This window comes from Hippocampus guttulatus, chromosome 3 (genome assembly GCF_054856545.1).
Source record: "Hippocampus guttulatus isolate MCC_2025c chromosome 3, RoL_Hgut_1.0, whole genome shotgun sequence".
Lineage (NCBI taxonomy): Eukaryota > Metazoa > Chordata > Actinopteri > Syngnathiformes > Syngnathidae > Hippocampus > Hippocampus guttulatus.
Window position 1 is genome coordinate 10664880 of NC_141263.1, and position 17373 is coordinate 10682252.

The window sequence follows — 17373 nt, forward strand, 5'->3', positions numbered from 1 at the left end:
GGTCACCAGCCATTGTGCACTGCTGTTATGTGCAACCTCCTTCTCCCATATGCCTTTCCAGTACCTTTCAGTTTCCAGTTTTGGTGGGTCAGCTCTGTTGTTAGGACCCTGCCACTGAGCGTACACTTTCGCAGGTTGTGTTGCGAACAGCCTGTTTATTCGTCTGGCCTCATTCTCTTTCGTGTACCGCTTTAGGCGGCTGGACAAGGCTTGGAGCCTTTGTTTGGCAGTTTCGAGTGCTTCAGGTATGGTCATCTGGATGTACCTCTCGGGTATCGGCCTTTTCATCACACCTCTCTGGGCCTCCGTCAATTGACTCACATCTTTCCGAGCCGCCTTGATCTTAGCCTCCAACCGTCTTTTCCATGATGGGTAACGTATCTCATGGCTTCCATGGTTGCTCTTATAGCCAAGCATCTCAAGGATCACTGATGCTGAAGCGTGTATCAGCTCATTGGTTTCCGTGATCGTTACGGTAGAGATCGCCCTCAGTGCTGCATTCACTTTCCATGAGACTTTCAGGTGGTACTTCACATAGCCGTTGTAATCGGTTTCTAGGTTGCCCAGCTTTCATTCTTGCCATGATCTTAGCTTTCAGGTCAGTTGCTGCCTCGCTCAGCATTTCATTCATTGGGGCTGGCCTCCCAATCTCATCATCTGCTTTCATTGGGGCTTGCCTCCCAATCTCTGGTATGACCTCCTCCTCTGATCTGGCAGCCTGGGGCCCTTCACCATGGAACCTGCGTTGTACCTCATCAATCTCAAGTTGTGACAGCAGTTGCCGTTTGTGGATGTTGGAACACTGAACTACTAGTTGTTTCGTGGTCAACCGTGACTGTGGGTTTCGAAGTAACCATTTAGCCCACATTCTCTGCATGTAACCCCTCTGACTCGGGTTGCTTGAGTCCTGCATTCCAACAGAGCCATGTTATCGCATCTCGCCCATCTCCGCTTTGTTCCAGTAGCCCATTTTTCATCAAGGTGCTCTGGTTCCCCAGCACCTGACGCAGACCTTGTTTGGCCGGGCGACGTCTGAGCCGGCATGTCATTCGTTTTATTGTCTCTCATCATTGTATGAGGTAGGCATTAGCGTGAAGGATCTTGCCCAAGAACCCACACTGGATGGTGTTATGTGCTCATTTTTTGCCCCAAGCGGGATTCGAACCACCGTCTCCCGTATGCCAAACCGATGCCTTACCAACTGAGCTATCCACCCGCATGCATGCGCATATATATATATATATATATATATATATATATAAATAAAAAAATTTAAAAAACCATATAAAAACACACACACACACACACACTGTGACCACTAACGTGACATAACATTAAGATTTACTGTAGGTTTTACTCACGGGACGGCCATCACTCCACTGCCAAGAGCGGTCGGCTGGGTTTCTTCTGTTCAGGCCGACCCAGAAGTAGCGATCATCGCTGCAGCAACAAGAACATTGGATGGCAATCCACCGGTTAGGACTAGCCCCTGCCATTCAGGTGTATGCTTCATTTAGCATAAAATAGCCACAGTCTGTACCTGATGGTGTCTCTCATGATACCATGCAGCACTCTCATCTCATCCAGAGTGGTGAAGCTGGGCAGGTTGGCTCCAAGGGCCTGACAAAACCTCTCGGCTTCCTCCCATGAACGTTTGCGACTGAGCCTCTCCTCGTGAAACACCTGATTCAGAAAAAAAGAGACAAAGCAGCGTAGGAATTAAAATGATGCATTGAGTTCGACTCTAATAAAGCTGTATAAAGTTTTTTTGTTTTGTTTTGGGGGTTTTTTGTGGCAAGCTGTTATAGCATTTACTCCATATCCCTGATCTCCAGGTTATCCAGTTTTAAGACAGTCATTCTACTAGCATGTGCCCTTATTCATTCTACGAGAGTGTTGAATTATGTTCAGGACAAGTGGTACATTTGTACAAGTGAAAGGATAGTGAATAAATGCTCAGTTACAGGTATTCCATATTGTTGATACCCAGCTATACATGCAGCTTTGGCATCCTAGTAGGACAAAAACATGTTACTCGTGAGGCAATTCTATTCGTGGACATGTTGGCGCTACTAGTTGGAAAAACATTACAAGTAAGGTCGTTTTTCTACTCGTTCTAGCAAGTTGTGCTACTCGTACGGTGAATTGTCTTACTGGTGAATAAAAGGAGTTTATTAGTAGTTTATGTAGCTTTTGTGTGAATAATGTGAATGATATTGCGAATGAAGTACATCTCCTTGGCAAAAAACTCAGTCACTCACTTACCTTGTAGCAGTATTTGGAGTCCGGTACGGATACCCATCCATCTGGGCATGGCAAGGTTAGGTCCGGTTCAGGTTCTGGTGGTATAACTGGGCTGAGGTCTGTCCTACAAATGGTGCCAGCCTTAAAGAGCGTACAGTTTTTCACCTCCCACTTTCCCAGGCCGTTTGAGGTGCCGACCACAGCACAACCTCCATCGTGCGCTGAAAGAAAAAAGGATAATCGAGTAGAACTTTGAATATAACACTTTCTTGAAGTAGGTTTTGAGGAACACAAATAGATGAACAGGCAGGACCGAAATCATGACCTCATTGCCAAAGGCATCATTTTTCTTAGCCCTCCCAAAATTGAACCCAAGTTGATGTGTTGCTTATGTGTATGGGTGTGCGCGTGCATGTTTGCGTGTGTGTTATTTTGAATATATTATAAAGTTGATTGTGATCAAGTTCAATGTGGAGTTTGAATCAACAATTGTGGACAGAGGGGGATGAAAGAGGTGAAACATATATTGTTCTCATTAACATGAAGGGTAATTTCTGATTATACGAGCCTTGTGACTCATGAGTCCATCCTGCTGCATGTGACTCTATTGCCTTTCAACGGACTAATAATTCACTGTTGCATTTTTATAAAGAGCAGAATTACATACCTGGTTCAAAAGAGCCCCAATTGGTGTATGTAACTTGAACTTGGGAATCATCCTGGCCATGCCATTGATACTCTCCTGTGCTCTTAACATCCTGCAGCCCAATCCAGAAATACTGAGGCGTATTACTAATATAATCTCCAAGCAAACGGCTGATGAAGGCCTGCTCAAACCTAGAGAAAATAAATAAAATTGACTGTTCAGACATCTGACATTGACAATTCCACAGCTTTCACTGACGGTTTAGCTTTTGGCAGTTTGTTCATTTGGCCGTATCTGCTATAGTACCAGAAGTGTTTCTTGGTGCCAGTCAAGTCGCAAGGTGAACCAACTCCTACCTGTTTCTTATAGTGATGTGACAGCGGTCTTTGAAAGACACTTGTGTGGTGTTCACTCGATAACAGGAATTGCCATGTCTCCTCCAGCCCTAAATTTCAACAGCAGTGATACGTTGGCAAACTTTCACATTATTGCAGAAACATAGTCTAAAAACTGTAACATCAACAACATAATTCTGTCCGGACATAAGCTTGACTCCTCATAACATGGACATACACAGTACGGCAGCCCCAGTGGCTCCCTCACAACCGATCGAGGAAGAGAGTCCCGCTTGTGTGTGAGCCTGTGCCGACTAAGCTATTACTGCGACGTACATTATGAAGTATCGAAGTATTGATTAGCAAAATTGCTCCTCTGAGAAAATTGTGATTTTCAGACTTGTTAATGTCAGCAATTTTAAACTGAAAAGGAAAATATTTGCACATTTGGAAATGGAAGTTGCAAATCCAACCGGAACTCATTTGCTGCCGTCAACACAATGAGGTAACAAGGATTTTGTACGCGACTCCGACCTCTACTGTTCTTGTTCTCACTTTTTGTAAAATGGATTTCCACAAAAAATGTGACTTATAGTCAAGTGCAATGTATATTTCTTTTTAATCTATGATGCATGACTGGAGCAATTTATACTCCACAGCAATTAAGTCCAAAAAATACGGTAAGTAAGTGCTTTAGCTTGGGTGCTAGTGGATCTGTAAGGAAGTAATCATTGCCATGTAAATAACCAAGAAATAAATCCATCAGATTTTATTGACGTCATAAAACTTGAATTTACTGTCTTGCAAATTGATGAAAAATACAGTTAAGTTCAATCTAGTTTTCAGTGCCTCAAGTATACTAGAAATAAGAGCCCAAATTGTGAATGCGTTTCACACTTTGAAATTCGGTATGCAGGCCGTACTCACATCTTCAAAGCGGCAGCCGGCCGTCCCTGATGATTCGCTGACGTCTCCTTTTGTCTGACACATGAAAGCTTGTTTCTCAGAACAGCGGCCAACCTGCCAATCATGAGACTTTGGGGAGACATAAAGAGTTTTAATTTTGTGGCAAGTAATAAAGTACAAATAATGTACTGATAAAGTTTTTTCAGGTATTTGTACTAAACTTGAATAGCTTTTTTTTTTAAATTTACTCTTTACATTTGCTAAGAGGTATGAGTACTTTCTACTCCTTTCTTTGTTAAAATAGTTAATTTATTTTATCTGTGGACAACAATTTAATTTAAGAGAGGTAAAGTTAATTGGGTTGAGATCCTGATTGATTGAGAGCTGTTAAATAGTTTTTTTCACCATTCCATTTTTCCCAATTTTTGAGGGACGTGGCTAAAATGGTGCCGAGTGATGCACTTTGGCCTGGGCTTGAGTCCCAGCTTCTCCATTAAAAGCACCATTGTTCACATCAGCAGTCATCAGTGCAACTGTGACATGTGGTTGGCTTGGTTGTTATAGAGTGCCTCATTGTCTGCCATGAATATGCAGTTTACAAGAGAGACAGGGGAAAAGCAAGGTGAAAAAAAATAAGTCTGATCTGGCAACCAGTGTATGGATAGCTTTGCGATGGCACGGCTTTTGAGCTCCTTGTTGTCACAGCAAGGCCCCACAGTGACAATGACATATTGTAGCCACTGGATGCTATCAGCGAATATATTTAGATCAATTAATCGAACAGTTATTAGTAGACAAAAGATGCTAGATAAAGGAGAATTCATTTTTTCAGGTAGTAGCAGTGACATTTGATTGACAGCTGAACGGGGCGTGGTTCAAGAGTATTTAGCGGGCATACCCACAGCATTTGAGAGCGGCCAATATGACTTGATTGTAATGAACTTTGAACTAGTTTGTGTAGTAAATGTACTTTTCGAAACATCATTTCCCCCTGACCCCCCCCCCCCCCCCACCACCCCACACACACGCACGCACATGCACACACACACCGAGGAGTAGAATACGCAGCTGATATCCTGCGATGGCTGCAATGGCTGATTTGGGCCCCAGAATGTGAAGGTGACTGGTGTCTGGTCCACCCATTTGAAGACCGTGGGATTTGTGCCCTCTCCAACCAGACCGATCCACACATTCAACTGCTGGCCATCTGACAAAAAGTAACGCACATTTGATACTTATTTTCAATAGGTATGAACTCTAATGGATCCTTATATATTCACGGTTGAGTATTCGCAGATTTGCCCAGTTGCCATTTTCTATTTGTTTTTTTTTGGTGGGGTAACCTGTCCTATTATTAAAACTAAGACCAGAGGCATATCTCATACAAAAATACTGTTTTTATGCAATCTGGTGTCAAGCACCTATGCTGAACTGAGGAGAAGAACATTATTTTGTCTGGCCATATTTTCATCTAACAGAAAAAGATGCATTGCCTCCATCGATTTGGAATCTACAGGCAATTACAAACCTCATTCTGTGGATGCCAATTGCTCAGCGATTTTTGCTATTTGTGGCAGGCTCAGTCCCTATGCCCTGCAGATAGCAAGTGTTCACTGTACTCACAAAAAGTTAGAGCGATTGGGCTTCCTGGTGAAATTTCAGGATGAACCTAAAATCCACTACATTTCCAGGTGAACTTTATTTGATCTGATTTAATCTTTCGAATGCCCATGTTCAGCTGTTCATTGTTTCTGCACTTTTTTTCATAACTTGATCTTTAAAAAGAAGCAGATGATCAAAATTCACAACAAATTCTAAGGCTGTGTGTGCATTCTTAGACTCATCCAATCTGTCTGTATCGCTTTGCAACCTGCTGATGACACTTGAGTGTGACGTTCTAAAGTCAGTGGCCATTTCCCTCTGGGAACACCCTGTTTGAAGCTTCTCAATTGTGAAGTCGTGTCCAATCAATTGTTGAAGATGACTGTTTCAACAAACTAGTTGAATCCGGACATTTATTGGCCGATCATTAAAGTTCTAAGTTCATCCTGAAATTTCGTCCCACAGCATGATATCCTTATCTTTTTGTGAATATCGTAATTGTGTAAACAAGTGCGAAACATATCAGCGTGTTTCTCTTCTATTCCATTCATTGACAGAAAAACATTTAAGAGGGACAAACCAGCATGAAAATTGGTGCTGATCATCTCCTTGCTGTCGATGGAGTGGAAGCTGGCAAGAAAGCTTCCTCCTGCTGTGTGGTTACAGTACTGCTGTGCATCCGTGAAGTTAGAAGGGTTGTCCGTCACTAACTTGTAACACCAGCCATTCCACGGGACCCAACCAGGAGCACACACTGTCTCTTTATACACGAGTGACTCTGCAGGGAGAGTAAGGCCATAAAATGTGTTCTCAACCTAATCAACCAAGGCTAAAAGTGACAGAAAGGTTGACATTCAAGTGAGTTGCAAGCTACCCGATGGCCCTGTTTGAGTAGCGTTGACTATCTTCTTGCAGATATATGGCAGTTGTTTGCTGCATGCTTCAGCTTCATACTTTTGCTTGGTGTTCAGGACTCCACAGTCTGACGCGATGATTAGAGAGACGGGGGGCATTCCTGACACAGAAAAAAATACAAAAACGTGTCATGAGGGAAGAGCAGACAAGTGGCATTCGCCTCCGGCTGTCTTTTCAGTGTTCACAGTATCCGTTATCTGAGGGGATGAGTTAACAGCAAGAACAACAGATTCTTGAAGATACCTCCCTCCCTCTTCCTTATGACTCAAAAGGCTTCTTCACAAAGTCAAGTTCCAGGCATGTCTGGGCGAAATATCTTCAAGAATCTACAATGGCATGTTCCATGTATCAGCAAAGAGCTCATATCAGTCTGATAGCTTTATCAAGAATTTACAGTGGCGTGCTCTAAATATCAGCAGAGAGCTCATGTCAGTCTAATAGCTTTAGTCTCTTTCACTTTTAGAGATTGAAAAGAGCAACAGTATACCATAGTACGATAGCTAGTTGTCTTGTATTCATTGCAATTCATCAAGAGTACGACCAGGCACAGTGAGCTTCTGAACAACTCAAGCCAGTCGCCACCACCACCAACAACAACACACACCAAATGTTTATTGAGAGCCAGATTTCATCAAGATAGATGTTTCATTCAAACTAAATACAGTCAATTTTTACTGAGCTCATGTGAACTTCAAATTACATACAAAGTATATTTTAGCATACTTTTTGACATTACTGCATGTACAACTCACTTTGAATATTTGAAATAATTGTTATGCTATGAAATTGTGCCAACATACACGCCACCTTGTTACTGTAACCTTTTTACCCATCTAGATGAGGAGAGAAAAGTGAGCCACATGACTCGGCAGAAATTATATCAGCAATCTCATTGCGCTGACCATGGGTACATTGTTTACAACTCAGTACATAATTGCAGGGTATGCACTGGAGATGGAAATAAAAAACAAGGACAATGAATTATTACTGATAGAAAGTTAAAATCTTTAAAATATTGAAATGTGGTGTTGAATGACTGATTTTCTTATATTAAATGCTAAATATGTATATCTAAGTATTCCAAAAATTCCCAAAGTTTAATTTCACGTGAACATTATTGGAAAATTTCTGGAAGTTGACCAGAAATCGTCCAAACCTATTGCAATCTTCATCTTATCAAAGAAATGAGGAGAACAAGCACCTGTTTCCCAGCGCAGCATCGAGTGCGGGGAGCCATCTGACCACTGCCAGCCCTGAGATGCGTCTAACTGATGGAGGCCTATCCACATCCTCTCCGGCATCATGTTGAGGCCATCTAAAACTGAACCAAGCATACACCGCAGGACTCATTGAGAAAGCAGGAAGTGAGAGAGGTCAGAATCATTAAGAAACAGGAATGACAATGTCCAGTGGAAGGACGCAGTCAAAGATGACAATATGACTGATTATGTCTGAGATGGGATCAAGTCACGCACGTGTTCGTCTCAAGTCTTAGCCTTCAAGTGCACTTATTAATGCGGTCTTAGATGCAGTATCTGGTCTTCAAGAAGGGAAGAATAAGGTCAGATAATGATGTCACTGGCCGATTCATTGAAACCACATGGACGCATATCATCTCATCATATCTCATGTCAAGTCCCGAGGCTAACTCTCACATCTGTAGAAAGCTGTTTGAGCATTTATTCAATTTCCTTATTATAAATAAAAAACTAACAGACACTAGTAAAATGACTGCCTTATCAGTAATATTTTTCCACAGTACCATATAACATTTCCACACACACGAGTAGGGCAACTACATTTTACGAGTAGAAGTAGTAGCACACAGTGATCAATAAGTGTGCAGTTTTGCTTCACTAACATGTAGTTGTCCTACTAGCATATCAAGGTTGTCTTAATGGTGAACACAAAGCGCATACTGGTACATGGACCTTAAACTGGATATCAATATCAAATAAATACTCAAACACTAGCAGAAGGACTACAAAGCACAAGTGTGTTTTAAATGTTTTTGCACTACAGATTTTCACAACTTTTTGACATTACTGCACACTAGTTGTCTACAAATTGGACAAAAGTGGCACTAGTACTAGTCACTAGTCGGTCATTCTTAGGGTGCAACCATCGTTCTACTAGTGCACTGACTTGTCTTAATAGTGAGGACAAAGAGCAAATGCGAAAAGTGACTTAAACGTGGACTTCAAGGCTATTAAATACTGTAAATGTTTTAATCGGCTCTGCACACAAGTCCAAGTTGAATCTGCAGAGTTGTAGTGTTTCGTCAATACAAGTCACAAGTTATCAAAACATCCAGTTGACTTCAGTAACAAAGTTGCAATGACTCCAGTTCCCATCTTTGTGATGTATTATTTGTATCATTTTATGATACATGTGTTAAGTTGTTTTTGACGGTGTGATTCTTACATGTGTAGGAGTGGAGATCATCCAGGGTAGTCACACTAAGCAAATCCGCTCCTTGGCTCCGACAGGAATCTAGCGCTTGGTGCCAGGTCACGGCGGCATTGGGAACAAATTGATAGCAGGAGTTCCCCTCCGGCCCGGTAAAAAGAGTCTGGCAACCTTTCTCTGAAAAGTCAGTGAGACAGTTGAGTGTTTGTTTTTTGTATAAAACGAACCCTAAGGGTCTGATTTACTAAATGTTTGTGCACATAAAAACGGCAGCAAACAAATGTAGAAGCTGATCTAATAACTGGTTGCACCCAGTGATTGCATCTACCCACCGGGCAAATTTGTAGCGCAATTCATTTTATTCATTTCAACCGAAACGCGCAAAATACTCAGTGGTCGATGCAAACATTAATTCAGCACACGTGATGTGAGCTGATTTTGTGTCAGAAAATACCATCTGAAAGGAAGGCATTCTTGCCTTGGTTATTGCGGCAAAGCGTGTGTGCAAACACGTTTCCAATGCCAGAAACAAATAAAGACATTTCATCTGTTACTCAAGACAGCAATTTTGGAGCTTCTGACTGATCTAACGCAGGGGTCTCCATACTCGGTTCTAAAGGGCCATTGTCCGACATGATTTAGATGGGTTCCACCTCCAACATAGCTGATTCAAATGATCAGGATCATTTTTGGGTTTCTTCACAGAAGGTACAAATTTACAATAGGGAGGAAAGCAGCCCTTGAGGATTGGACATGCCAGTTCTTATGGCAAAGTCAGTCACAAGAAGGGGTCATGGCACAGTGTACCACCTGTGAGAAAAGTCCTTTCAATTTTGCATTTCCTTGCATCTGGGTCAGTCCAGTGCACTCTGGCAATTGGTGCTGTGCTTTCCCAAGGCAGTTTTTCAGGTATGCTGCACCAAGATTTAAACGCAACATTACTCACACTAGATCACTATGTCCAAATCACACTCTTTGAATTTAGTTAAATCAAATAAAACACGGTTGCTAACTTCACAAATATTATTAGTTGTTGTGCAACTTGACCTATATATTGCAATCATAAGCAGACACTTGCTCTGAATGTGCAAGTTGTGTGGAACTCAATATGAGTCAAACGTTGTGATGAAATATCCAAGTTTCATTTGCGTCTCCCACCAACACATCCAGTTCCATTATTTCAAACTTCTTTTGGCACTTCCAGAGCTTTCCAATACTTTTCATAGTGAAATCGATCAGAAGTAACAAGATGCCAAAATCTTGCCAAGTCATGCCCATCAACATCTCTGAAGGAACATGCAATTTAGCGCCTGCTGTTTGAGATCTTAGTAAATCAGACCTTAGTACTTAATTTTTATTTTATTTTTAAACATACCAGGTTTTAGACAGGTCCCCTTCTTTCTGTCTTTATCGTAGTCAGTGGTGGTGGAGCACCAGGAGAGTCCCGGCAAGTCAGAATCTGGGAGGCATTCGTGATGCCAGTTTCCATTGTGCTTGAAGGGGAACTCACAAGGAGCGCCGGCAGAGTTTCCATTGGTGGTGTGAACGACTGCATAAAAAAAATAAAAACAGGAGCACACAGAGTTAAAGACCTACAAGAATGTAAAAATAAAATAAAATAAAAAGTGAAATGGAAAAAAATGGAAAGTCTGAATGTAGCAGCAACATTTAAGCAGCAAGAGTGGAAATCACAAGATACAATATAAATGGATAAGATAATTTGGACATTACTGTGAGCTTATCCTCACAAGGTCTACCAGTGATACAAGATGAATATTATACATTTTTAAAATCTATCAAACCAATGGTACCCATGGAAATGAATGGAATTTACATTAATTACTAAATAAAGAAATATAGTATTGTACTCCAAAATATATACCTAGACGCATAATCAAATGAAGTCAAAGGCCAAGTCAAATTTATTTGTACAGACCCACAAAGGAGTGTCAAAGGGCTACATAGGTAAAAGAGAATGTAAAGGAATAAACTTTCATCAAGTCTTCTGAAGCCTATAAAATCCCATGCACTCAAGTATTTGTGTGTTGACAGGTTTTCTTTTTCACACTTCCGTCAAGCAGTAGGGTATGAAATGCTTGCTCGCAATACAATTTTTTTTAAAAAAAGGAAAAAAATTACCATGCGATGGCTTGTAACTTGAAATCGTACCTGGATGAACTCGTACATCCAGGTACGGCTGTATTATATTTTCAGTATACTGTAAATTGCCGTCTTTCAATGGATCAAAGTACATTTGAAGAATTATTCCTTATCATACTATCAGTAGCTCAGCCAGCGGTCATGTGCTTTCAACTCATATTTTGTACTCTGAAGCAGCTTGATGAAGTAGTTTTTCAAGGAAGCTCCATTGGATCCAACTAGATGATGCATTTTTTTAAGGTCTGTGCTGCAACTGCAGCTGATCCAATCGCACAAGTTTTTAACCTGTGCCTTTGTATTGGACAACAACATGATTCCAAAAGAAAAAGCGACTGTAAACATAATCAGAAAAAGTCAACAGTTTTTTCCATGCAATCAAATGAGAAGGATTTTCTACTGTTGGAGGAAAGTGGCCTTCTTTCCCCCGCGTGTTGGTTGAATTTCGGACGAGGAGGATGTTGGTTATCCAAATGCAGGCTGGAGTTGATGAACAGTTTCTTCGAAGCTTTTAATAACAGAATATTCTGGGCACCCGCGGTTTACAGACAATGGCTGCGGTGGTCACGAGTGCAAAGCAGGAAGGGATTCACATCATTTTTATGTCATCAGAAGGGCGGCACCAAAAGGTGTGACATCAGAACTTTCGTTTCCTCCAAACCGATTCTCAGATTTTCATTTAACTGGCGCGTTACAACGATCTGTGCGTCTCCACAAGGCCTCCAAGAAGGAGTGTACCAATTTTAAGTGATGATTGCTACAAGGACGCAGAGTCTCGCCGCGTGCATGTGAAAGTTATACATTATGACTAAATATGAGCAGAATACAGACTTCACTACCTATTAGGAATGCAGCAAAAAGCTGGGACAAAAGCTGAACAACCACTCCTACATGAATATGAACGATTGAGTATGAAGCCAACGTCACGTTGGGATTTGGGGGAGATGTCATCTCTTCCTAATAGAAATTTGACCGACTTCCGTTTTACCTCGCATAAAAGCACGACAGACTAAAAGAAATGAGGCTTAACACCTCAACGAAGATGTTAGACATGTAGAAGAACCAGTTTGGTCAAGTGACACACCCGTTTAGTGTTGTATCGCTTTCACCTCATCCCATCAAATTCACGAATTTAACTCTTATCTGCTGGCCTAAACACCATAAGAAAGACTGACATACATTTCCAACCAATATTGTAATACTTGTTCACTGAAATTATATTAATTTATTCCCAAGAGCTAAATCTCTTGATTTCGTAGCATTTATTCTTAGCTGTAGGGTGCCATATGGAAGATGGTGAATCATGGTTTTGCTTTACCTGTTTTGTAGCCCTTCGCATTCATCAGTACCCAAGAGCTAGTTTTCAGTTTCAAAAGCTGATAGTATATCACTGATCGGCAAATACTAACGGATACGCGCTTTTGGACTTCGGAGATTTTGTTATCAGGGTATGAAAAAAAATGCAAATACTGTATGTTTACGGGCAGTTTTTACTTATCCCAAACAGTTTTTCTTATCGGCACAAAATTGAGGGCTGAATCCACGAAAGGATTGCATCTCCTGCGTGGCGCTAACCGGTAAAAATGGTGAATTGCATGGCATTCAATTCACAAAGCAAGCGCAGAAAGCGGAAATGCTTCATTTGCTGTGCTGCGAAGCAGAATGCGTCTCCGTGCGCCGGTGGTATTTGCACATACAGTATGTGCATATATTTAGAGACGAAATCACCTACCTCAATGCAAATGAACCTCTATTTCACTAACACCAGCGTTAATAGCCACACGCAATTTCAGAGAAGTGTAGTGTCTGTTTTATATCTGTTTTGTATTAGTTTCATGGAAATACGCTACCTAATCGTAGTAAATAGGAAAACAGGCATATGGTTATCAAGCAGAGAAATGAACATGTCAAACAAATGCATAAGCAAGGAGCAAAATGTATATTGATGATGCTTGTTAGCTAATTACATGTCAAACAGTGCATAGGTAAAGAGCAAAATGCATACTGATGATGCCTGCCAGCTATTCTGCGATGGTCACTTTTAGATTAGCAAGGATGCCCCCCATTGGATTAGCGAAACGCGTACCGGTAATGACTGTTGCACGTTTTCAGTAATTTCATCGGGTTGCCAAGCCGACGAAGACACAATTAAATCTAAAGACTCGCATACATCGAGTTGCCATGCCTACGGGGATATAGTTATATCTGAAACCCACATGCAATCGCACAAAGGCCCGGTAGGGGCCTCTATTATATTTTTAAAATAAAGCTATTGTGATACCATTATTTATACCATTAAAATCTAGCCGACAAAGAAGGCCACAGCCAATCAGAATTACACAACGCATTATGATACTATTAGAATTGATAAATGATCGTAGAGACTAGCCAATGAAATGAGAGGGGTTGGCCCCTCATAACGCTATAAAACCTGTGTTTAACCTCGGGAGATTTCAGAGTTTTCCGATGTGCACATCTGTACCTCTCCGGGTTTTGATTGAATATAACTCGCTTGTGACCAGCCTGCACCTCGGCCTCTGGACTAAGTTTGTACTTGGTTTTTGATCGATTCCGGCCTCAAGCTCAAAGAAACATCTGGTGTGTCCCCCGGTCTGCGGCTCAACGAAGGAACGTTTTAGTGTCGGCCCTCCTGATCCCTCAGCCGACACCCGGGAGGAGGCGGAGCGTCTCGGCGCGCCCCTGGTCTCCGGGAGGAGGTGTGGGTCTGGCTCTGGGCCGACACATCAGAAGCAAATGATGTATAGCGAATGCTGGTGTAAAATTGGTGCTGCTCTGTGGGAGGAGGTTAATGACAGCAGTTGTATAGAGAAGGCATCGTCATGCCAGGCACAGACGGTCTTCCCTTCATGCACTGTTCATAGGGCTCCATTTTGCAATGCATGAAAAAATTTTAAGTACGGCTGTTCGGCCCAGGCTCCAATATGCTGTTGGCGTCAGCATTTCCATGAATTCTGTGAATTCGGCACTGAGTGTGTGTTTTCAATGTTTTGCAACCCTGATGAAAACCGCAAATTTCGGCATTCATAGGCTTTTGCAACTCAGTGAGATACCAGCTCAAAGGACCATAAAAAGACACTTTTGAGTCTATTGGGCCACATAAAGTGATGTGGCAATCTGGATCTTTGGCCTTGATGTTGACACTTCCTGAAGTTTTGGTCACATGTCACTCACCGCGATATGGCCTACGGCAGATGCTTTCCTGAGAGCCTCCTCTCACCCACGCGTCATGAGCGTACCGTTGGGCTGCTAACTGGCCTCCGCTGACCACCAGGCTCATTTGGTAGACAGTGAACACAGCGCCATCCATACAGCGCCACCACAGGATGTCCGAGCCGCAGTCCGCCAGGGACAAAGATTTGGAGTGGACATCCAACGCCAAACAGAGGGCGGTGGCCACATGGAAGAGGCGGTGACCCGAGCCCCACTTCCACAAGTGGGACGTGCTGTTTGCATCACAGGCTGAGACACCTAAACTTCCCGAGTCCTGAGCTGATAAACAGCTCCCTGTGATGGAGTGCTGGATGGTGAAGCTGTCCTCCACTGTAACACAAAACAAACCTCATAGTTGAGAATAGTACCTTGATTCACAAGGTACGACGTATAAAAGACAAGCGATGCACTTTCTGTCATGTATTGTAAGGTAAAAACACACAAATATGCTGAACTAAACGCAAGACTACAGATCCAGACTTCAATCACTAGGCCACACCCCCTTAAGGCACAACACATACAAATGCTTAATCTCACTAGAAAACAACATTATTTCGTTACATTCTCTTTTAATGTTTTTATATATACATTTTAAAACAGAGTTTGTTTTTAATTATCAGCATGTAACAATAAAAATTACTGTAAATCAACATTTTTTAAAAAGTAAAATATATGAACATCTTGCAGACATCACATCTTAATGGGCATTTGAGAAGATGGAGAAGGATGTTATTCACACAGAATAAAATTCACTGTTTCATTTCATAGATGTTATTTGTTAGCATGTCTATGTTGTTTCTCATTCTGGTGAGCATTAAGTTCGCAGACCTGAAGGCTAAGGTTTGTGGTTGCTGTGTCAGACAATGCGCAATTCTTTGAATTTTATGTCTAGCTTGACAGTAAACTGGGTATGGCAATAAACGTAGGTCAGTAATTCTGATGGTGGAGAACGATGGGCATTGCTGACCTTGACGGCTTACCACTGGACTTCAGATCTAATGCATACTGGCGTAATGTTGTATCGATTTCTGTTTCCGGAGCTCTCCGCTGATTTCGAACATATATGCAGTGGACACGCCCCTGAATGTGAGACCCCCGACAAGCACACGCGATGTTTGTATCAATACACAGTACATTGTTTAACTTGCATAATAGACAGGCCGAAACAACCGGGATGACTCGGTGATTAAATCAGACTCTACGTGAACAGAATTTAACTCTCTGAATAATGTAAAACAAGGAAACATTGTTTTAAAGGACTTTTATAATCTGTTTGTTTTTGCGCCTATTTTATTGTTTCTCAGTAGGTCAGCAGCTATTGTCCTAGTTCGTGAGTGGGAGAAGCTCTTACTGCCTGTGAGACACATTTAACAAGCATTAACGAAACTTCGCCCTCCTACTGAGGTGGGGGAAAAACTAAAGTAAAGCGTAAAATGTGTCTTTTGCAGGCGGCTACTTACCAAAAGTCGAGCATGTCCTGTTCAATACAGTTGTCCACAACAACAACAACAAACAAAGTGTGGCCGCTCGGAACATTTTTTTAAAATTATCCTTTTCTTGCCGCACTCATAAAGATTGCATTTTCCGTGGACAATGGAGCTGTAAAAGAAAGTGGGGCTAACTCCTTTAGTGTAAAACGAAAGTGAAAAGATTGGGACACATGAACCGCCGACTCTGCTGTCAAGCGCCAACGATTCCAACAAGTTAAAAATGTAAGATGAAGTACATTTTCCGGTTCAACATACAAAATAAAGCTAACTTCCGGTGGCCTTTTACGAATGTTACGTGACCGCTTCAAAAGAAAATACTCGTGCAAATACGTAATGTTAAATCATTTACACAGAGTAAAACCTTTATTACAGAATTTCGTAGATTTTTAGAGTGCTTTATTTACCTATTTAGCTTTGTTACAAAGTGTTGATGTCTACTATGATTGTTTAAAAAAAAGAACTCAGATTCTACTTCAGTAGAAGTACAGATGCTCAATGCAACTCAAATAAAGGGGAGATTATGTGTACAGAAGTTTATTTTGCATAGTCCCAAGTTTCAAAATGGGAATTGGATGAGTAAAAATTATATTGTACTTTTGTACTTAAGTGTATTTCAGAGTTTGAATTTATTTATTTTTTAACTTTTTGTTAAGGAGTTGAATCGGCAGTTTTTTTAAACACAAGAACACCCGCACGGCTTTCACTTAACTAGTGTGAGTACTTCAACCACCTCTGAATAACAAACATTAAAATACAGGTGAAAACTTGCAATGTAAAAATATCCATCCATCCATCCATTTTCTAATTTGCTTATCCTCACAAGGGTCGCGGGGTGTGCTGGAGCCTATCCCAGCTGTCCTTGGGCAGTAGGCGGAGTACACCCTGAACTGGTTGCCAGCCAATCTGAGGACACACAGACAAACAACCATTTGCACTCACAATCACACCAAGAGACAATTTAAAGTGTTCCATTAACTTGCCATGGGAGAACATGCAAACTCCACACAGGGAGGCCGGAGCTGGAATTGAACCCAGTACCTCTGCACTGCGAGGCTGACGCGTTAACCACTGGACCGGGTCGCCCTTCTATTAATATATAAGCTAAAATAGTGATGGTAGAATTATAAAATCAACTAATGTGACTAAAATAATTTTCCATAAACTAACTCGATAAAATTACAAAAGAGTTTGACGAACACTACACCATAATTCCTACAGTTTTGCATGAACATGGTCCTATGTTCAGATGTTTACTTTTTTTGATTTGTTGTTTTCTTTGTGCTATGCAGTGGTGTCTTTACTTTCTGTATCACAATGAAATGGTTGGTCAGCAAATGACAGTGCAAACAGTAAAGGTGCAATGTGAATCTTGTCCAGTTGCAATCAATCTTCCACATACACAGAGGTGCAACTTTCAATTTAGAATACTGAATTTGTC

The 17373-nt window shown here is 41.5% G+C and overlaps 1 protein-coding gene across 1 annotated transcript in view; it reads right to left on the minus strand.

Moving 5' to 3' along the window:
- Nucleotides 1-16129, minus strand: part of ly75 (lymphocyte antigen 75) — a 35129-nt gene extending 19000 nt beyond the window's left edge. Inside the window, exons 1-14 of the mRNA XM_086106680.1 lie at nt 15906-16129; nt 14407-14775; nt 10433-10606; nt 9073-9234; nt 7850-7969; nt 6608-6748; nt 6314-6511; nt 5181-5338; nt 4153-4260; nt 3247-3335; nt 2912-3081; nt 2266-2465; nt 1541-1683; nt 1362-1440 (exon numbers count right to left, since the gene is read on the minus strand). Of these exons, the coding sequence (XP_085962806.1) occupies nt 1362-1440; nt 1541-1683; nt 2266-2465; nt 2912-3081; nt 3247-3335; nt 4153-4260; nt 5181-5338; nt 6314-6511; nt 6608-6748; nt 7850-7969; nt 9073-9234; nt 10433-10606; nt 14407-14775; nt 15906-15981 (2187 nt within the window). The 5' untranslated portion in view covers nt 15982-16129. The remainder of the gene's footprint in view (nt 1-1361; nt 1441-1540; nt 1684-2265; nt 2466-2911; nt 3082-3246; nt 3336-4152; nt 4261-5180; nt 5339-6313; nt 6512-6607; nt 6749-7849; nt 7970-9072; nt 9235-10432; nt 10607-14406; nt 14776-15905) is intronic.
- Between the last annotated feature and the right edge of the window lie 1244 nt (nt 16130-17373).